At 46.3% G+C, this 22,593-nt stretch overlaps 1 protein-coding gene across 4 annotated transcripts in view; it reads left to right on the top strand.

The window, feature by feature from the left end:
* LOC146170906 (uncharacterized) overlaps positions 1-22,593 on the top strand; it is a 141,491-nt gene that overhangs the window by 40,991 nt on the left and 77,907 nt on the right. For 3 of the 4 annotated variants that reach the window (XM_084586704.1, XM_084586707.1, XM_084586705.1), the window contains exon 4: positions 1,305-1,322. The exons of the other annotated variant lie outside the window; for it this stretch is intronic. In XM_084586704.1, the coding sequence (XP_084442830.1) occupies positions 1,305-1,322 (18 nt within the window). The remainder of the gene's footprint in view (positions 1-1,304; positions 1,323-22,593) is intronic. 4 annotated transcript variants of the gene reach the window in all.

The raw sequence follows: 22,593 nt of genomic DNA, 5'->3' as shown, positions 1-22,593 counted from the left end.
GTTCCGTTTTGACGCCACGCAACCCGACTACCGTTCGGTGCACGGCCACGTAAAATGCCATTTCGCACCAGCAAAAAATGCGCGTGAAATTTCGCCCTGGACGGCGATTACAAAAACATTAACGCTTAGTTTCTGGAGAACGCAACCTGTGCTGCCTTTGCATTTATATCATTATCTTAATATATTACCAAGGAACAGAAAATGCTCTTATCGTCCAAGTTTACAGAGCCTTTACATTTTGACAGCTCGTTACTCCAAGACATGGGAACAGCTAGTGCTGCAACGAAAATATGTCATTTTGGTCTATACATGATATTTTTACATATTTCATAATCTCGCATGATAGCTGCTTCATATTTGCTTCGTAAGCGGCGTTTCAAACATCCAACTTATAATCTCGCTCAAAAACTAAAATAAGCAGTTCGTGCTTAAACGTTGACGTCAAGTAAATATAGTAAACCAAACGAGAGGAGTCACCAGCACTTGTCGTGCCTTGTGATATGCTAATTTCACAATGGCGCCTGCTAATCTCCCGATAAAATTTCGTTCCATATAGCTTGAGCTCGGAAAGCAGCCACTACTTTTTGACATACCCTGCGTTTCTACCTTACGAGAGAATAGCGAGCATAGATTTGACAAAAATTGTTAGCATAAAATTTTTGGAAAATATATTTATGAAATAAACGTAAAATGGCCAACTACTCTAAATTGTTGGCAAAGGCAAAGGTGAAGTGTGAAGGCAGAAAGAATGACAATACTGTGTGATATTACCATAAGTTTAGAATTCATAACTTAAGCCCGAAAAGAAGTATGCGCATAAGATGAATTATCAAGAGCAGCATGCAGAATAATTTAGTTTTTGTCCACAATGCTTCAGGAGCGCTGGAAAAAGTTTAAGAAAAACCAAAGTAACATTTAACAGTTCACATAGTTACTATAACCCACTCCGTCTAGATTAAATCACTTTGTGGAAGATTACAAAATTTACCTGACGGTTCATCCTTTTAATAACAGGTTTTGAATTTTCTTGTGTTTAATAGACCCTGTAGACATAAAAGGCACGACGTATTCGGTGTTTGGGTTTGTAACAATGTAGCAAGTACTCTGGCTTTGTGTCACACGTTCTCTTTTAGGCATCTGAGGGCAGTCGCATCATTATCAATCTGGTACCTCCTCACCATATTTCGAGCGCCTAGAGTTCAAAAAATGTGCTGGTAAAGAAATGCTTTGATTGCTTTATTATTATTTCGTAATACTATTACGAAATTATTGCGATAAAACACCCACTGCATTTTGTTTTTCAGGGGAACATTGAAACACGTGTGAGTACATTGTTCATTTTTGCACAATCTTGTTATCATAAATTGGTATTTTTTAATCTATAATGTACAAAGCAACATACCGCAGCAGGTATGTGGTAGACAACAGCCAAAAGCTCCAGATAACTTAGAACCTTTATTGCTCATCACAATGCACCGCTGCAATGACATCGCGCATACACTGGCGTTTTGCATTTTTCATCTATCGTAATGCTGAAGCTACGTCATTGGTCGCAACAACGTCTTACCTTTTCACAGTGCAGCTATTTAGCTTGTATATATTGCAGTAAAAAGGCGATAAAATGCTACGTAATTTGAATTAGCTAATGTATACAGAATCAGTAATATCCTCCTGCGTGCTATTCAAAAGTGAAAGAATGAAGGAACATTTTCTGTTATGTACCGTAATATAGTATTTGTTGAAATGTACAGGAAACAATTGTTTGCTTATTCCACATTACATCGCAGTGCCACGCGCACCGCACATGCATGATGGTGAGGGTTGTGAGCTTCAGGACGCACCATGTACAGTTCATCTGCAAGCGCACGTTCAGGTTAGGTGGCGTTCCCACTGGACCCTTGGCAAATAATTGGGTACAAGCACAAAAGGCACACAAATTGATGGCGTGTCCTTGGCATTAAATGACCAAGGACACGCCATCAATCTTTTCGGAACAAAGCAATCAGGTAGACAGAGATTGGGCATGATTCGCCAAGATGTTAAGGAAAAAAGCATATCAAAAACTGAAGTTTTAAAGTGTCATGAGCTCTTCAAAGATGGACGAGAGAATATAGTGAGACAGCCCCGTGCTCGACGGCCGTTGATGTCATGAACCGACGAAACTGTGCCGCGTGTTCACGAAGTGCGTATTCATACCCTCGTAGGTAGTCGCAGGTAAAATTGGCAATGGTAAGATGAAACTATTATGACTGAAATTTAGGCGATATGAAAATTATGCGCTATGCTCGTCCTGAAGGAAAATACGTATTGAGAATGCAACCAACAACGAAAGCACGAAGGGCAAAGGAGAACCTGACCACAAACATCAATTCTATGATTACCCAACACCCCTTTCAATTCCGACGCGATTCGAGCAGAGTAGGTACTATTCCCACAATGGAATTCCTTTCTCAAATGGCTCTACCAGACGTCCCGAAGCGCACGAAAAGAATCTCGCGCCACAGCCCTTAAGATATTGGAGCCTTCAAGTCTTGAAAGAGTCAGTGGCAAATTTTAATGCTCGAAGTGTGTTCTTTGAAGAAGTTCGAGGCATTATAGCAATATTTGTAATACATCTGATTTGCAAACCATTTCCCGATATTTTTAGTTTTGTGGGATATAACTTCACAAAGCAACGGAGGATATGATAGGCGCCATATAGGAGACCTCGGGAAGTGGTTTTGTGGTTTTGTGGGGTTTAACGTCATAAAGCGACTCAGGCTATAAAAGACAATTTCAACGACTTCATTCACGTGCACCGACAAGTACAGACACGGGCGCCTTTCTTTTTGCCGCCATGGGAAAGGGCCGCGATGGCCGGAATTCGATCCAGTATCCTTGACACACTAGTGGAGAGCCCTAAACACTGCACCACCACGTGAAGCCTGCTTGTTATTGAACGTACCTCTATGTGTTAGAACAGTGGTCATGCTGTAGCTAGTTATCAAAAGCATTGTTGCGTTCCTACAAAATTTGATTTCACTTTCTGCTGAGGTTACTAATGCATTATTCTTAATCATGGGACAGAAAGCCTTATGTTGTCGTGAAAATGGTTTTTCGGAAAGGTTAGAGTGAGCGAATCGTTTGTCCGAATTTAGTGGAAATCTAAGAAGGTTACCTTATAACATGGCAGTAAACAAATAGTATACTAATTTGGAATTTGCCGCCAACCTCTTCCCTCTCCCTCGTCAAGACGTCTAATAATATGGTTAGCAGAAACACTTCATGTCTTTTCGCGTGCCAGTTTATTGTTTGTTTAGTTGTTACCTCTTCAGCCCTTCTCCCAAAAGAGGCCTTGCACCGCACATGAATAGCCCATTTCACTACGCTCTGCGCCTCTTTTCGCCTCTTTTCTGTTGTCGTTAACATAGCCCCAAGTTCATGGACACTTACTATGCTTTCGAGTGCAGCACAGGGCAAAGTGTAAGAAATCCTCTACGATACCAGCTGGAATTCTGGATGCGGCCTAGAAGACAGTTTTATTGAATGGAATGGACTCGGCTGACTTCCACGTATCACAATGTGTACGGGTGTATTAGTAAGCCGACGAAATCTTTTTCATCACTAATCGCGTATATGGCGCATCACAGTATGTGACCAATGTTAGTTTTCAAAGTGAACGCTGTAGTAGCCTCGACGGGCCAATATCATCGGTGCGCTAAACTTTACCCCAGGTGCAGCCAGAGTAGACTGCGTCGCCCGCTTCTTCGCAATGTGTACGCGCAGAGCAGGTAGCGCTTCCTTCTTAAGCTGCCCGCTTCATTTACTTCGCTCGGCTTTTCCTCACAAGCCGATGGCTGCAATCTATGGGTAACTCAATACGAGCTCCCATAAACAATGCATCCTTCACGTTTTCCGCTATGGGTCAAGTGAGTCAACCGGGACTATCTACTCCGTCAAGATGGCCTCGTGGAGCATGTGCTGTTTGATACTCCGGCTCACACTGGCAGTCGTGCAAAGTATTTAGCTCGAGATAGGGAAGTTCTACGTGCGACGCTACGGCAGAGACCGGCGAAGAACGAGAGCTTTTACTGGCTCAACGTTGCACACTGCAACGCTGGAACGTTGGCACACTTTGGTCAATCGCCCATGGCGGGTACGTGCCATTTTTCAAGAGGCCAACATCAAAAAGTTGAAAAAATCAGAAATACCACTGATACAACCCTTGGAGACACCCGCGTCCGCTTCTGCTTCCGCCACGACCTCGGCGCTGGAAACTGAAAAAGAGACATCTAGCTTTCGTTTGCAAAATCATGCTTAGTTGAGATTAGCTGCTCCCAGTTTGCACACTGGTATGTGTCATCATCATCATCATCATCATCATCATCATCAGCCTGATTATACGCACTGCAGGGCGAAGGCCTCTCCCATATTCACCCACTTAACCCGGTTCTGTGCTAGTTGCATCCACTTGACCCCTGCGAACTCCTTAATCTCATCCGCCCACCTAACTTTCTGCCGCCTACTGCTACGCTTTCCTTCTCTTGGAATCCAGTTTGTTACCCTCAGCGACCATCGGTTATCCTCTCTTCGCACTACATGTCCTGCCCATGTCCATTTCTTCTTAATTTCCACTAGAATGTCGGTAACTTGAGTTATTTCTCTGACCCACTATGCACGCTTTCTATCTCTTAATTTTACCCCTACCATTTTTCGTTCCATAGCCCTCTGGGTTGTCCTCAACTTACGTAGAACTCTCTTGGTTAGCCTCCATGTTTCAGCCCCATAGGTGAGTACAGGCAAGATGTAACTGTTGTATACTTTCCTCTTGAGCGATACCGGAAAGCTGCTAGTCATAATCTGCGAGTGCTTGCCAAATGCGCTCCATCCCAATCTTATTCTTCTTGTTATTTCCTTTTCATGGTCCGGATGTGCGGTTACTACCTGTCCTAAGTAGACATATTCGCCTACTACTTCCAGTATTTCGCTACCTAATGTAAACTGCTGTTTCTTCCCGTGGCTGTTGAACATTACCTTAGTCTTCTGCATATTGATTTTCAAGCCTACCCTTCTAATTTTCTGGTATGTGTCCCATGTCCGCAAATTCGTATATTTGGGATATTTGGCCCGTCTAATACTTTCGAACTGAAACAAATGGTGTTTGTTGATTCGTTCATGATTTCTACTTCTTTGTCACTCGCTTGAATTTATGCTGACTGCATCTTGTCAATCCATCGCGGTATTCACCGATGCAGTGCCTCTACACTGAATAAACTTGCCCTTGACTCCTGAACCATGTTTTACTCTGCCGGCTTCGCGCCATCAAACAAGTCGATGGTTAATCAAGTTGACTGTTACGGCGAGTCAGGCACGCTCAAAGGCATTGTATGTATCACTATATCAATATAGCAGAATGTGCCCCCCCATCGGCCCCCGAATATTTTTCATATAATTCTACTCGCGCATTAACATGGACACAATGGCCGTTCCATTAATAATCTCACGCGAAATATGTTGCTTTGAGCTTCACGCCCGGTGGGGCGCGGTTCTACAGTGCGTTTTGTTCGTTTCGGCTTTACCCACGGGAAATGAGTTTGACTCTGCTGACGCCGCACAGTTTCCGCACGTAAAGATCAAACCACGATACTGTTTCATTGGCCTTTGCTCTTTGGAAGCAGCGGAAACTAAAGAAGCCACCTGCTAGTTGTCAGACAGGGGCCAGTTGCGCTGCGCCTACATCAACACTCAGCAGCCACTGCAAAAATGAATCCGGGTCAATCGGCTTTGTAGTCCAACGACTTAACCGCTCCTGGCCATGCGAATGCTTAAATAATAGTGTACCCTTAAATATTATAAGACCAAATAGCATGATCGAGATTATATGTTGGTTTAAAATTTCTTCAGTTATCCACTATAACAAAACAAATGAATCATCAGTACAAATAATACATTACTGCTGCTGGAACCACATGGTACATTATTATAGGTGAAATAGCCTTTGAAGGGATCTCTTATTGGGCGGAATACAGCTGCAATTCAACCGATCATTTCTGCTAACGTTTAGGTTTGGTGAGGTAAGCAGTGCTAAGAACGGTGCTTGTGTCTTACACGAGCCACATACGCTAGCGCTGATATGATCTGCAGAAAGCGTCATGCAAGACACTTGGCAGACTACTCCGTCCACCATTGGATTGCTAACAACAAATTATTGCATGACATAAAGGTTTCTTACATGTGGTATATGGCTGAGCAGACCGTCACTAGAATAGGAATTCTATGGCACAATCCAGATCGCGCTTTCGCATGGTTAACGGTAGCTTGCAACTCAGCGACACCTCTATGCTCAAATGCGTGCAGGTTTCGGGGGAATAACTGAATTTCATTGCGAAGTTGAAGCGCGCAAGACAGTTTGTGCAGTTTGCCTATAGTGTACTGAAATACTGGAAAGAGCGCCGTCGCCGAGCGGACACGGTGTAATTTCAAAGAAGAATGCCTCAAGAGGGAGCCGTATGAAAGAGGACTGCTGTGCGCGCCTAACAAACAGCTTGGTGAGCCAGCTGGATCACTGTAATGAATGTCTTTGCTGGCATTGAGAAGGCGTTAAATCGAGCATAGTAATGCTTATATACCTAATGTATCCGATCGTGGAGCTTCGCCCAAATTAACGCATATCATTAGAGCCCGTTTCATGATTTTCTGAAAGAAGTAGGACGTACATGCAGGAAAAACAACTCTGACCAGCGTACTCATGGGGAATATAGTTAATCCTCTTTGTGCATATAAAAATTTGGTTACTCGCACCAAGTAGGCAGTCGAAGTTGCTCGCCACATGTTTGCGTGCAGGGTAGCTTACGTTCGTAAACATGCTGGAACTGTTATTGGCAAAGGGTACATCAAGAAAAGAAGAAAATAAGTGCTGGTGGATGTTTTATTTCAGGAACGGTAGATGGGAAAATTATAATAAAGTGGATGTTCCGATGCAACAAAAACGAAACAACCAAAACCTAAGCCATATATTTAGCGAGAAGTCATACAACCTAGACTTGCAGGCAGCAGGTAGAACCATGCACTCAACAGTCTTTCCCTGTTTGAAAGGGTAGTTATATTATAATAAAATATAAACGGACGTACATTGGTGTGACTCATCAATAATGCCCGTGTACTTGTAGTTTCCACAGGGAAAGCATACAGAAATGAAAACACAAGCAAGGTGAGTGCGAAGGCTAGCGCTAGGAACAAATAAACGTTATAAAGCAAATATAAAACATATATTCATTGCGGAGAAACTGCGAATAATTACACATCCTCGGCTACAGTTGTTTTTTTTTTTGTTTTGTTTTGGTTTAAAACTGCGCTTTATGTTCAATGATAATAACAGTGTCTTTTCAGAAGCCAACGAAGAAATCAGTGCGATTGGAAGTTGGCAGTCGCGAAAAATCGCTAATGACGATGACAACCACTGCAATGGAAAACAGCAGCTAAACGCACATATAATAGCTCTCGCGGCTTAATTGTATACCAGTCGAATATTTAGAGGAAACCCCCAAGGTGGAGTAGATTTCTAATAAGGGAATAGTTACTCATTGATATCCACCCAAGCGCAGCCATACGGCTACAAAGGAAAGCTAAACTTCGTAGTTAACGAACAATTCGTCCCAGTTCGAGTATCGAGCCCGGCACCACCGAATTTCTGGGCCAGTTGCTCTACCGACTGAGCTATCCAGGACGGCTAGCCCTACCATCTGTTCTTCTAGCCGTCCTGGTTAGGCCATTCGGTAGAGTGACTGCCCAGGAAAGGCGGTGGTGCTGGGTTCGATCCCCGGGCAGGACGAATTTTCTTTAACTACGAAGTTTCTGTTAAAGCTGTATAGCTTTCCTTTGTAGCCGTATGGCTGCGCTTGGGTGGATGTCAATTAGTAATTACTCCCTAATTGTATACACGCTGTTTAATGCATAATAACAGTGCACGCCTAAATAATAAACGAAACTGGGAAACAATTCGCGCTTTGCGAAAACTACCAGTCTTGAATGAACGAGAAACACTCTAGCTAAGGTACAAATGTTTCCAATATATCTGTGGTACGGTTTTATAGGTTCCATATCTTGCGGATCACATTCGAGATACAGGCATAGCAAGAAAGCGTATTTGTAATGTTTACTAATATTTGCATTGCCACGGTAACATCAAAAAATTATGCATCGAAATACATCAGATATTTAAAGTTGCAATTTTAGCTCTCATTATTATTTGACATGGGAATTCAGCGCTGTTCTCTAGGGAACTTTTCTAAGCGTTTTGAAAAGACGTCTGAAATAATAAATATATCTGCATGTAAGAACCACTTTATATATCAAATCGAAGCGATCGCGACTTGGACATTCGACAGTGTACAAACCATTCTAATTCATTCGTTTCGCAAATTATAATAGTGGTGCAACCACTCTCCAGTGGCCAAGTGTGCTATAGCAATATCCTAGGTTTTTCAAAGCTATCAATCCACCTGTCACTACGAATTGTGCTAAACAACAGTCGATTCTGAGTGAGTTGAAGAACTAAGACTTGCTAATATTGCTAATATCAATATATCGCCAGGAAACTGTCTTACAACGCGACGAAATTGCAATTTTTATAATTCATTATTTTGCCTAATGTCGCTAGGATAGCAGCCCAAAGCCAAATGCAGATCTGGCTTTTTAGCATGACTGACAATTGGTATGGCGTGCTACTATGTACGTGCAGTCTCTCCTGTTGCGTCTTCTTCCCGTCTATTCAGTGAAGTCGCTCTATGGTACAAGCGGAAAACAGGGTCCCATAGTAGAAAACTTCCCCCGCGCCACGATGAAGCGACCGCACTCCTCTCATGGTCAGCGTCCTGTAAGGTTTTCATCAACCAGGGCAGGCTCCTCGCCTCTGCTGTTCGCCAAATTCTGTACACATTCCAGTATTTTAATGCACTATAGTTCGGCTGACGGGCAATGTTATTCTGATGGCTGGAGGCACATGTAGATGAACCCATCCCAAGGTCGCGAATACTCTTCCACAGTGTCTGACAGCTGACAGAAGCGTTCAAGAAGAATGCACTATCGATATTACCTCTGAATGTTCGGCAGTTAGCCATAATAAAACGTAAAAGTATTTCAACCAAAGTAATGCTGATAAGCTGGATTGAATCCAGGTGCAAGCGCTTACCCAGAAGAGCTAGGTGCTATGCATAGAGGAATCCGTGGTTGAAATACGAGAAAAGAGTGATGGCGCCGGCGCAGGAGGGTAGATGGCGCCATGCTTAGCTTATTCAGGGACTTTTTTTGTAACGATATTTATTGCCACAGGGCATCAGTAAGGTATGAGATGAATAATGAGCTAATGAATAAATGAATGGAAAAAGGTTGGCTGATTTTATGAAGTTTAAGGTTGAGTGATGAGGTGGTCCTTGAGTCCAAGCGAGATACGAGGCAGGATTGTTGGCTGAAGGCCAGCTATCGTAAAGTGCAGGATACGTGTTGGTTTCAAAGCTGGGCATACCCACAGAAAATGGTGAATGTCGGCTTTAACATTTCCGTCTTTACATATCGGACACCATGGGTGAGGTTACAAGTTTCGAAAATGTCACCATGTCCGAGTGATAGCTGGTGTAAGGACAACCCCAAACCGGATCCTCCTAAGCGCAACCTCCTCTGCACGGGTGAGACCGCGGGGGAAGGATACCGCACACGGAAAGATAAGAGCACGTGATGCGGCGCCGGAGGTGTTTTCCTCTTGATAAAAGGAGGATAGCGTCGTCCACATCAAGGAGCCGTGGTAATGGTGAATCTTGGGTCACGAGGTGTGTGGCTAAATCAGCTTGACTTTGTGAAGGCAGAAGGTCCCGTGGGACCCACTCAATACGTACTGACTTCCGGGCGCGCGCCGGGAGCTGGAGAATATCTTGACATATTTTTGGGCAACGGCTGACACGTCGGAGTAAACGTACCGCTTGAAGTGCGTCAGTGCGGATGACAACTTGGGCCGTAGGGAGCACAGTAATGGCGGCCACGGAGCAGAGCGCCTCCTCAACTGCCACGAGCTCAGCGCAGAAAGATGAAGGTTGTTCCGAAAGTTTAAACGTAGATGTCTGATTCAGGCTAGGTTTCAATGGACAGTAGATTGCTGTTTTTTCTTCACAGCCTTGTATGCTTGCATGCACGTACATTACAATGAATCCTTGAGCAGGTGAGCATCTTGCTGGTGAAATCTCTGGTGAAGGCACGATGTCGAGTTGCCAGACGTTGGTCTGCGGTTATCTGTTGGCTTGTTGTTGCCTAATTGTACAAACATCCAGAGATGGAGAACAGGCGCAGGTGGCTGAACAATAATATGTGAAGTTGCGTACGCCCTCAGTGCTTGCATGGAATGTGATAAGGAGGATTTAGGTCTGCGCGCATCACGGCGCTGCTGCACCAGCTTATCGATGGTGTTGAGCTGCGCATTCGCCTGTAATGCTACGACCGGAGTGATTCGTGGAAGGTATGTAATGGTTCTCGTTGCTTTTTGGTTCACGGCTTCAAGGCGATCCCATTGTGCTGCTGTAAGATGCTGGAACTGGGCTTGATAAACAATACGTGGCAGCTGCATCGCCCTCACCAACTGGCGTGCAACAGACGAGCCAGCGCCACCCGTTTTAGGATAAATTCTTCTCATCAAACCCATATTCTGAATAGCTTGCTTTTTTGCTTGAGAAAGCCAAGCAGTCGCTGATCCTGACTGATGAATTGTTAAGCCCAGAAATTTTACACTCGGACTTCCCTGTAGTGTGGTGCCTGATAGACAGAGACGAATTGGATTTGCTGTAAGTTTACGGCATCGCCAGCGGTTAGCGACACACGTGTGTGTATTTTTACACACGGGAAGCCAAAGGCCAATGGACGAAGCGTAATAAGAGGTAATATTTAAAGCTGATTGAAAGCAGCCTTCTGAGTGAGCAGATCTTGGCAAGTGCTCCATACCGTGATGTCATCAGGGTATTGCAAAAACTTGATTTCAGGGATGTCATGTAAGCACCATGCCAGTGGGATGAAAGCAATATTGAACAATGTCGGTTACAATAGTGATCTCTGGGGTACGCCACGTAGAGAAACGAAGGAACCAACTGCGTCACCACTGAGGCGTATTGCAAATGTTCTCCTGTCCCCAAATGATGCGACAAAACTGCGCACTCTCAAATGGAGGTGGAGCAAGTCAAATGCGTTGAGGATTGCATCATGACTGATGCTGTCGTATGCTTTTTCAACGTCCATTACTATTATGGTACGCACATTGCGGCTGTGGGTAGATGACAGTACTGCTGTGGTCAAGACCACCACCCCGTCATCTGTAGCTATGTATGGACGAAATCCAGTTTGAGCGGGATGATAAAAACCACGCTGTTCCAGCCACCAAGAAAGTGGTGTAGTCAGCATGTTCTCCCCAAGCTTGCACAGCGTTGATGTTAATGAGATTGGTCACAAGGTCAGTGGGGGGCTTTCCTGCCTTGGGAGTAGGGATCACCACAGCGGATTTCCAGCTCTCAGGTACGACACCATGCAGCCATACATTGTTGATGGTGTTTAGTAGTTGAGGGAGTGCAACGGCACTCGTGTTCTTGTAAACCTCATACTGAATTTTATCTGGGCCGGGCGCTGTTTTCCGTTTCGCTTCATCAGTTGCAGCCAGTAGGTCAGGCATAGAAAAGGGACTCGTAATTCCATCTGCGTTAGCAGATGGTATTGTGTATGCATCTGCATGGATACTTGCCAAATTCAAATTAGCAGCTGAAGGAGGCAATATATCATACTTTGGGAAAAATTTTTGTACTGCTTCTTTGGTGAAATCATCCGGCAACAAATTAACTGCAAAGCATGCTGTTGCTTCTGCGTCATTAGAATGGCGACCATGTTCTATTGCACGAAACGTTCGCCAGGGTGACGCATTCGAGGATTTTGCAGAAAATTGTTCGCACCATGCATGCCACTGGCGTCGCGAGAGATCGCGTTCACATCTACGAGCCTTAGCAGTAAGATAGCGCAGCCGTGTACTTCCTCCGTCGAAATAGGGTCTCGCCTTGCAACCAGTTCGGATGACGGCGGGCAGTCCACAAGCTAAACAGGCCGAGATCTGGTGCCGGTCGACCAGCACGTAGGTGGCGAGTTTTTTCAGAGGAGAGATGCGACGCCACCTTAGCAGGAACACACTTCTTCTCAGGGACTATATGTTCCCTTACGTTGCCCTCCTCCTTCCTACCTTATGCATTTACTGACCGTCTACTCATAGAGGTCTGTATACAATATTGACATATTCCAGTCGTGCAAATCGCAATTTCGCAGTGAAGAGGACAGGAGTCGCTTTTTAGGCAGGAATTTATTTCTTCAATTCATCATGAGAGTCACTTAGCTCGCGGTACCGCTATGATGAACACTCTGGTTGTGGCGGCAAGGTAGACGCCTGATGCGTTTGAATTCGGCACCCACTGTTTGATGACAATTAAAGCTTCAGAGGAAGAAATAGTTTTGTTCAGATCAATCTAAGGCAGCCTTTTTTCTCTTTTAATAAATAACAGTTACATTTGCTGTTTATCTTAATTCATTTCATCATTAATTTGCTTTTGAGGGGCAAACCACTCAACTCATACTCCACTTGTAGCAGAGGTGGCCCCTTAAGCACTGCCACAGGCAAAGCATTGTTTTAGCAACTGTGATATGTATATCACGAGTTATTTAGTTCATTTAAAGATTAATTTTGTATACGATTACTGTAGTACTGAAAATTATGAGTTCAGTGATAAGTGCGGATGTTTTTTTATTGTAGCGCTTATCAATACCGCTGCACCCTGCTTAGGCAACAGGGCTCTCGTGTAGGCTGCCGTTATAAGTGCACAGAGTATCCACACCTTTAATAAATATATTGTTACGTGGAAACTCGATGTATATACAGTATATATACAGCACAGTTTGTACTGGCATAGCAGCGAGCAGCAACGCAGAACCAGTCCCACTTCGTCATCACCTTGTCCCTTTCTTGAGGCAAAAGGACACACTTCGTCATCGTCATCGCGTAGCATGTCCCCCCGATGGTGTAAGCGTCGTCCCGGCGCAAACTGGTAAAGAAGGCATGAATTTGTATGGCTTCAGGCGCGAAACATGGACAATGTCAGCAGTGGGGTGAGAGTAGGAGGACGCGAGCACAAGACGGGCACGTTCACATGTCACATCAGTGACTTGGCGCACCCCTCGATAAGGGTCTCTGTAGGGGCACAAAAGTTTCTCCGAGAGCCCAATGCGGCGTGCAGGAGACACAAAAGAACCAAGGACCCAGGGTCATAGGTTACGTGGTGATGTCGCCTATCGTAGGTAGACTTCTGAGAAGTCTGAGAGGCGACTAACCGACTACGGCCTACTTGGCGCGCTTCAGTGGCTTGCGCAATGGCGTCACGTGCGTAGGTAGTTATGGGGCGGCCAGTATGCGGAACCAACGTGTCCAAAGATAAAGCGAGGTACCTGCCAAAGAGCAGGAAGAAGAGTGAATAACCCGTCGTGTCGTGCTTAGAAGAGTCGTGGTGACCAGGAGATACAAGTCGTGGTGACCAGGAGATAAATACATAGATAACATGTCCGTAAGTATGCGGTATGACTAACAGCTTACCGGCATCGCTCAAGAGGAAAGTATACAACAGTTGCACCTTGCCTGTACTCCCTATGGGGTTGAAACGTGGAGGCTAACCAGGAGAGTTCTGCTTAAGTTGAGGGCAACTCAGAGGACTATGGAACAAAAAATGGTAAGGGTAACATTAAGAGATAGGAAGCGTGCACAGTAGGTCAGAGAAAACCGTCAAGTTACCGACATTCTAGTGGAAATTAGGAAGAAGAAATGGACATGGGCAGGACATGTAGTGTGAAGAGAGGATAACCGATGGTCGCTGAGGGTAACAAACTGGATTCCAAGGGAAGGAAAGCGTAGCAGGGGGCGCCAGAAAGTTAGGTGGGCGGATGAGATTAAGAAGTTCGCAGGGGTCAAGTGGATGCAGCTAGCACAGAACCGGGTTAAGTGGAGAAATATGGGAGAGACCTTCGCCCTGCAGTGGGTATTATCAGGCTGGTGATGATGATGATGAAGTGTGTGGTCGAAGCGCTCGGTAAGACCGTTGGTTTGGGGATGGTACGTGGTCGCGAGCTTGTGCTTCGTAGAACGTGAACGCAAAATGTCTTCAACAACTCGGGACGAAAGTAGCGACTACGATCGGTGATTAATCGACGAGGAGCGCCGTGATGGAGAATGACGCTGTGTAGAAGAAAGTCAGCGACATTCGTAACGCAGCTCGTGGGTAAAGCTCGGATTATGGCATAGCATGTTGCATAATCGGTTGCCACTGCGATCCATTTGTGACCCGACCTTCACGTGGGGAAAGGGCCAAAAAGGTCGAAAGGTCAAGCCCAACACGATAAAATGGTTCTAAGCGCAAGTCAATAGGTTGGAAAAGGCCGGCTGATGACCGCGATGGTTTTTTTCCTGCACTGACACGTGTCGCAGGCTGCGATGTAGTGCCGGATGCTGCGCTATAGTTCCGGTAAAAAAACGACGCTGTATCCGGTCGTAAGTGCGAGACACACCGAGATGGCCAGCTGTGGTCAGGTTGTGGAGTTCTTCAATAACAGAGCAGCGGAACTTTTTGGGAATCACCAACAGGAAGCGAGAGCCATCATTATGAAAGTTACGGCGGTAGAGGATACCATCCTGTACAACAAAAAGCTGGAGAGAAGAATCTGTTCTTCCAGATGCCAGGCCTTCAATGATGGCTCTTAAAGATGGGTTGTTTCATTGCTCGCCTGCTATGTTGGCGAGATTGGAAAAGGCGAAGACACAAGGAATTGCCTCTGCGTCGCCGAGATTAGGGGGCTCTACAAGATAGTGACAAAAAAGCGACATCTGGATGAAGGCGCCCCGACTTGTAAATGACGTTGTAGGAGTATTCTTGAAGGCGCAAAGCCCACCAACCAAGACGACCGGAGGGATCTCACAGTGATGACAACCAACAAAGCGCATGATGATCGGTGACAACTGAGAAAGAATAGCCGAATAAGTAAGGTAGGAATTTAGCGACAGCCCATACAAGGGCGAGGCACTCGCGCTCAGTAATCGAATAATTGCGTTCCGCGTTAGAGAGAGGACGGCTAGCATATGCAATGATGCTGTCATTGCCATGTTGGCGCTGAGCCAGCACTGCACCGATCCCATATCCGCAGGCGTCTGTTCGAACTTCAGTGGAAGCTGAGGGATCGAAATGAGCCAAGACGGGGGGAGACGTCACTAAGCTTATAAGCGTTGAAAACGCACCTTGCTTGTCAGGGCTCTACATAAAAGCGGTGTCTTTCTTAATTAGGTCGGTGAGAGGAGGAGCGATGCGGGCAAAATCTTTGATAAAGCGGCGGAAGTAAGAGCAGAGGCCGACAAAGCTGCGCACATCCTTCGAAGACTGGGGACGCGGAAAGTCTTTGACTGCTTGAATTTTAGCCGGATCAGGTCGTACTTCGGAGGCGTCAACATGTGTCCAAGAATGATGAGTTGGCTTCGACCAAACTGGCATTTTGATGAATTGAGCTGGAGGCCGGCTGTACGGAATACATTGAGTATACTGGAAAGGCATTCAAGGTGCGAAGACAAATTCGGCGAGAAAACGACGACGTCGCCGACGTAGCACAGGCAGGTTGTCCATTAAAATCCGCGATGAAGGGAGTGCATCATTCGTTCAAAGGTCGCCGGTGGATTGCAGAGACCAAACGGCATGACTTTTTTTTTTTTTATTTTCACATAACATATACAAAACGTTTGCAAAAACTGCTGGGCCAATAGCCGAAGCTAGTATAGGCCCATTGTACACATTTGTTATAACAGCAACAGAAGACACCAACATAAGACTCGGTTATAAATGATCAGTGAACAAAGTAATAGCGAGCAACACTCAACAGCAGATATAAAAAGATCAACAAACATAATTCTCAATCATCGAGAAGTAGAAGCGCTTAACTAAAAACAGGAAATTGTTAGCCATTTTAATTTCGAGTGGTACACTATTCCGTATTTTCGCCCCGCAGTATTGAATTAGGCGCTGACCATAGGCATTGCGGGTTACCGGGTAATTAAAATTAATATTGCTAGCATTTCTAGTGCTCCTGATAGGCAACACAAAAATATTAATTGAAAGCGGGTAGTTATTTTGTATAATGTTATTTACTAACATTGCGATTCTCATTTCATATAACAATGGAAACTGCAAAACCTGTAACCTATTGAACAAAGGAGCACTGGACTGATACCTATTAGAGTATGTTAATATTCTTAGTGCTCTTTTCTGCAAAGAGATAACTTGATGAATGTAAGATCTGTATGTGCTAGCCCATGACTCGCAGCAATACGTCAAATGGCAGTGAAAAAGAGAAAAATAGATTATCTTCAGCACAGATATGTCTAGCAGCCCCCGTGTTCTATATAGAATGTAACAAGCTGAAGCAAGCTTGGAACACAGGCTATCAATATGTTCATGCCAATTAAGGTTCTTATCTAGGGTTACGCCGAGGTATTTAATGGTGTCAACTTGCTCGATTAAAACATTGTCGAGGTAAATATGTAATCGCGTATCTGTGATATGTTTGTGCCTTGACCTAAACAGGATGTACTTTGTTTTCACAGCATTTAATGTCATTTTATTTGCCTTAAACCATGCAGAGACGTTTCTTAAATCGCGTGTCTTAGCCTCAATTTCAGTTAGAGTTTTGCCTGTAAAAACTATCGCAGTGTCATCAGCGTACATCACCACATCACTTTAATGTGGTACAAGCCGTCTGGTGTGACAAAGGCTGTTTTTTCATGGCCTTGTTCGTCAACAGCGATCTGCCAATACCCGGACCGTAAATCGATGGAACAAAATTATTTAGCTCCATGGAGGCAATATAGGGCATCATCGATTCAGGGGAGAGGGTACACATCCTTTTTTGTGATACTGTTGAGATGGCGATAATCGACGCAAAAGCGCCAGCTGCCGTTTTTCTTTTTACCCAGATCGGCTGGGGACGCCCAAAGGCTGCCCAAAAGTTCGATGATGTCTTCAGCGAGCATCTTGTCCACCTTCTTTTGTATTACCTGGCGTTCAGCACTGTATACGAGATAAGGACGGCGATGAATAGGAGGAGCGTCGCCGGTGTGTATGCGATGTTGCACAAGAGCAGTTCGAGACAATGGACGCTGATCAAAATCAAAAATGGCTCTGAAAGATGCCATCAGACGACAGAGTGCATGAGCTTGTGGAGGAGAGAGGCCCGGAGCAATTATCTTGGTGTAGTCTTGGAGATTGGAAAATACAGATCAAGAGCAGTATAAATATAATGAGATAAAGAGCAACATATATATATATATATATATATATTGTAAAAGAAGGCTAGGTCGAGACGGCGATGTCGTGACGGCAAGGACAGCGAAGCCTTGTCTAGCGTTTTAATCCGATCACGAACCCAGGCGCGCGCCGGAGCCGGCGCCGCGGGACGATGATGATGGTATGTACAAATGAAAGAAGAAGATCATGGCATGCACAAATGAAAGAAGGTCCACAGAAGGCTCACACAATCTGCCCGGGGGGTCGGAAGCGGCCAGCCTGGCCGCTCTTAATTAACCGATGCACCGCGGCGCACAAACGGTTTCAAGCGAGAAACATGAACAATTTCAGTTCCACGGTGGCGTCGATCGGCTGGGGGATCAACAGGCGTGACTTTGTAGTTAACTGGAGAAGTTTGGCTGATGATCTCGTAGGGACCAAGGTAGCGGAGGTGGAATTTGTCACTAAGGCGCAGTGGTGTATAAAGAAGTACTTCGTCACCGGGACGATAAGAGACCACGCGATGCGTCGAATCGTAGCGACTCTTGCGGTCTTCCTGGCACGCTGCTGTGTTTAGGCGGGCAAGATGACGGCATCTGGCCACACGAGATAAGAACTGGGTAGGTACCGATGTGGAGTAGTCGGTCGTAGAGAAGAAGGAAGCGTCGAGAATTGTAGTGGGAGGACGGCCATAAACGAGGAAAAATGGAGAATAACCGGTAGTCCGCTGTACTGCTGTGTTATAGGCGAAAGTGACGAATGGTAGAATAGTGTCCCAATTTCGATGATCCGGTGTGATGTACATGGAGATCATATCCGATAAGGTGCGGTGAAATCGCTCAGTCAGCCCGTTAGTCTGGGGATGGTAGCTTGAAGTTGTCTTATGAAGGGTGGATGAGGCGTGAAGAACTTCGGCAATGACTGCCGATGCGAAGGCCGTCCCGCGGTCACTTAGGAGCACCCGAGGAGCGCCATGACGCAATACAATTGATCGCAAAAAGAAATTTGCTACTTCTTGAGCGGAACCGGTCGGTACAGGTGCTGTCTCAGCGTAGCGTGTAAGATGGTCGACAGCTGTTATAACCCAATGGTTACCCCCATCGGAGAGAGGTAGGGGACCATATAAGTCGATGCCGACTACGTCGAATGGCATGGCGGGACAGGGAACAGGTTGTAGAAGGCCAGCGGGCGAAGACGTCGGCCGTTTGCGACGTTGGCACAGAAGGCAGGATGCGACGTATTTGGCAACGCAGGAAGATAGGCCAGGCCAAAAGAATCGTTTTTTCACGCGGTCGTAGGTTTTGTCAACATCAAGGTGACCTGCAGTAGCGTCATCGTGGAGAGCCGCCAGTATACGTGGGCGAAGCACACGCGGCACGACTGGGATCCAGCGAGTTCCATCAGGGCAATATACGAAGCGGAGTAGGATGCCATCTTCGAGCTTAAAATTGCGAAGTTGTCGGTGAAGCCGAGCATTGGGTGGGTCCGAAGCGCCAATAAGGCGGTCGATGATGAGCCGGCAGTAGGTATCGGCTAATTGCTGTGAGCGGAGAGCGTGTTTGTTCTCAGAGTCGTCAAATGAAACTGCTGTGATATACGTCGGGGAAAGAGATGGTCGGCTGTGGTCATAGGTGGAAATGCATTGGGAAGAAAAACAGCAAGCCGATTCCGAAAGTGGACAGCGAGAAAGAGCGTCGGCGTCTTGGTGTTAGCGACCCGATTTATAAGTGACGTCGAAATTGTTGTCGTGCAGTCGTAGAATCCAACGGCCAAGTCGACCTGTCAAATTTTTGAGCGAGGACAACCAGCAAAGAGCATGGTGATCGGTCACAACTGTGAAATGCCGACCATATAGGTAAGGGCGAACTTTTTGGACAGCCCAGACGACGGCAAGGCACTCCTGCTCGGTAATGGTGTAGTTTTTCTCAGCTGGAGTCATAGTCCGACTGGCGAAGGCAATCACTTTCTCACGCGAAGTTGCATCGCGCTGCAGGAGTACAGCTCCAAGACCGAGACCACTGGCATCTGTGTTCAGGATGGTTGGAGCGCTATCACTGAAGTGGCCAAGAACAGGGTCTGATGTGAGGGCCTGCTTCCGATTATTAAAAGCGGCTTCGCACTGTTCAGTCTACACGAAAGGGCTGCGTGTTTTAAGTAGTTCATGAAGTGGAGCAGCAATACTTGCAAAATGCCTTATAAAACGCCGGAAATAAGACGCCAGGCCGAGGAAACAAGCGCAAATCTGCAGTCCGTTGCGGGCGAGGAAAGTTCAAGACCGCGCTGATTTTATCAGGGTCTGGACGAATACGGTCATGGCTGACTAGATGTCCCAATATTTTAATTTTCTTCTGTGCAAAGTGGCACTTCTTGGTGTTGAGCTGAAGGCCCGCTGAAGCGAGACACGTGAGGACCTCATTCAGGCGCGTGAGATGGTCGTTAAAAGTTGACGAAAAGATGACAATGTCATCCAAGTAACATAAACAGGTTCTCCATTTTAGGCCACGAAGCACAGTATCGAGCATTCTTTCAAATGTCGCTGCTGCGTTACAAAGTCCGAAAGGCATAACATTAAATTGGTAAAGGCCATCGGGAGTTGAGAAAGCGGTTTTTTCTTTATCGTCCTCGTGCATAGGTATTTGTCAATAACCTGAGCGGAGGTCCAAAGTCGAGAAATATTCGGCGCCTTGGAGAGAGTCAAGGGCGTCATCAATTCTTGGCATTGGGTATACATCTTTGCGGGTAATTTTGTTGAGTGCCCGGTAATCAACAGAAAAGCGTACCGAGCCGTCCTTTTTTCACTAACACTACTGGGGAGGACCATGGGCTAGTCGAGGGACGAATAATATTGCGATGGAGCATGTCATTTACATTTTCTTCAATTAATTTTCGTTCAGAGAGGGAAACCCGATAAGGGCGTCGGCGAACGATAAAGTTACCTTCAGTAATGATGCGATGGTGCTCAACACTAGTCCGTCCCAGTGGTGGGGAAGTGAAGCAATGTCAGCAGTTCTTGGCGTTGGTTCGGCGTGAGGTTAGGATTAATAGTCTTTGTGAGAACAGAAAGAGAGACGTCTGGCGAAACACGGCGCTGAGGCAGAGGGGCAGTGAGCACCATCAAAGACAAAGGTTGAACATCCACCATGCAGGGGAGAGAAGTTCCTTTTGGGAGCACGAGGGATTCACGTGAAGTGTTAGTGGCCGCTACTGTCGCTGAGCCGTTGCAGAACCTCACAAGACTAGACGGGAAGGCGATACCGCGTGCAAGATGACGACAAGATGGTGCGATGAGTACGTCCCCGTCAGTGATGTGGTCAGAAACAACAGTAAGTAGTTTTTCGCACTGAGGAGGCAAAACAGTATCAGCGGCGGCAACGAGAGGATGATGTCGTTCAGAAACTTCAGATGAAAAATCGCTGTCTGTCATATGGATAACACTTTCGCCATAAGAAATTAACGCCGAAGCGGTTGACAAAAAATCCCATCCTAAAATCATCAGATGCGCACATGGTGAGAGCACAGCAAACTGCACATGATGGCGGACGCCATCAATAACAATTCGTACGGTGCACTTTGCTAAAGGGCGCAAAGGGACGTCATTGGCTCCACGGAGTTCAGGCCCATCATATGGTGTCGTCACTTTTCGCAAACGGTAGCACAAATCAGCGTGAATGACAGAAATTGCAGCTCCTGTATCAATCAGTGCTTCGACCGGTAATCCTTCAGCGAAAACAGAAATCACATTATACGGGCGATCTGGAGGACTTTTGGTAAGTTCGCAGAGTGCAGTTTGACCTCCGGAAACTGCAACGCTTAGTTTTCCGGGTGGCGGACAGGGATAGTTGTTGCGGGTCGGAGAGGGGAAACTGAGCGGCGGTATGGGGATAGGGACCGACGTCGGGATGCATGGGTTCCACGAGGCTCAGACGAGGATTGTGGAGGTGGGGATGATCTTCGAGGTGGGCTTGGAATAAACCGGCGTTGATAATATGACGTTGGAGGGATGTCACTTTCAAAGGTTTCGTAACCACGGCGCTCGTCCTGGAGGCGGCGGCGACAGATGCGGGATATATGTCCTCTAATGCCACAGTAATAGCAAATTGGTCGGGAGGGGCGCCAAGGTGCGTAATAGGGTGGTGCAGGTTGAGCCGTCGCTATTGCATTGACGTGATTGTAGGTTGGTGCCGGTCGAGGCGGGGGAACTAAAGGAGGGGGGGATGCTGCGACGTGCGCGTAAGTCGGTACTGAGCGGGGTGCCGGAGGACCAGATGTCATAGGTTCGGTGATTGTTGCCAGCTCTTCTTTGATGATGCTGCGGAGACCGGCGTCATTAGATGTTGCGGAAAAGTGATCGCACCCGTGTCTACAGACAGGCTTGAGGGCCTGGAGCTCCTCGCGGATGATCGCTTGAATAAGTGCCCGCAGGTCGAGATCAGCATAGGTCGGGCCAGTAGCGTTGGCGGGCTGCAATCGGGAGGACTGCAGCTGGTCGATGCGTTGGCAGGTCGTAATAATGGAATCAATATTTGAAGGATTCTGAGCAACTAGGATGTTATACGCCGTAGAATTAATTCCTTTCAAGACGTGGTGTACTCGTTCATGTTCCGCCATGGTGGGACTACTACGCCGGCAGAGTGCAAGTATGGCCTCTATGTAAGACGCATATGACTCATCAGGACCTTGAAGGCGTGAAGCGAGTTTGGTCTTCGCGATCTCAGTCCGAACTGCCGGGTCGGCGAAGTACTGTCGGAACTGCTGTTTGAAGGTGGTCCAGTTAGTTGTGTGGGGCTCGCGGTTGATGAACCAAGTCCTGGCGACCTCAATAAGGTAGAAAGAGATGTTTAGAAATTTCAGAGCATCGTCCCACCGGTTGTAGGCACTGCAGCGTTCATAGGTGTGAAGCCAGTCATCGACGTCTTCATCGCGACGACCAGCGAACAGCGGCGGGTCGCGCTGTCGTGTGGGCACAGTCGGAGGGGGTGGTGCAGCCGAGGTAGAGGGTCCGGCTTGTTCGTGGGTACTGCCGGTAGACATAGCATACAAGCATACAAGCAAAAGCATACAAATATGTTGTGTACATACATATACTTAAATAAATATTGTGTCTCCATTCTGAGTGCTTCTAGAAGTCAGCTACTCTTTATAAACGGAAATAACAAATGGAACTTTTAAAGTTAAAATATGTGGGATGTGCTGATCAGCTTCTTAGACGCACAATTGTTTATTTTTAATGAGCTTTGCA

The sequence above is a fragment of the Amblyomma maculatum genome, unplaced genomic scaffold (assembly GCF_055883805.1).
Source record: "Amblyomma maculatum isolate TAMU_Amacu unplaced genomic scaffold, ASM5588380v1 scaffold_28, whole genome shotgun sequence".
Classification (NCBI taxonomy): domain Eukaryota; kingdom Metazoa; phylum Arthropoda; class Arachnida; order Ixodida; family Ixodidae; genus Amblyomma; species Amblyomma maculatum.
Note: the sequence above shows the minus strand (reverse complement) of the source record. Positions and strands in the feature narration are given on the sequence as shown.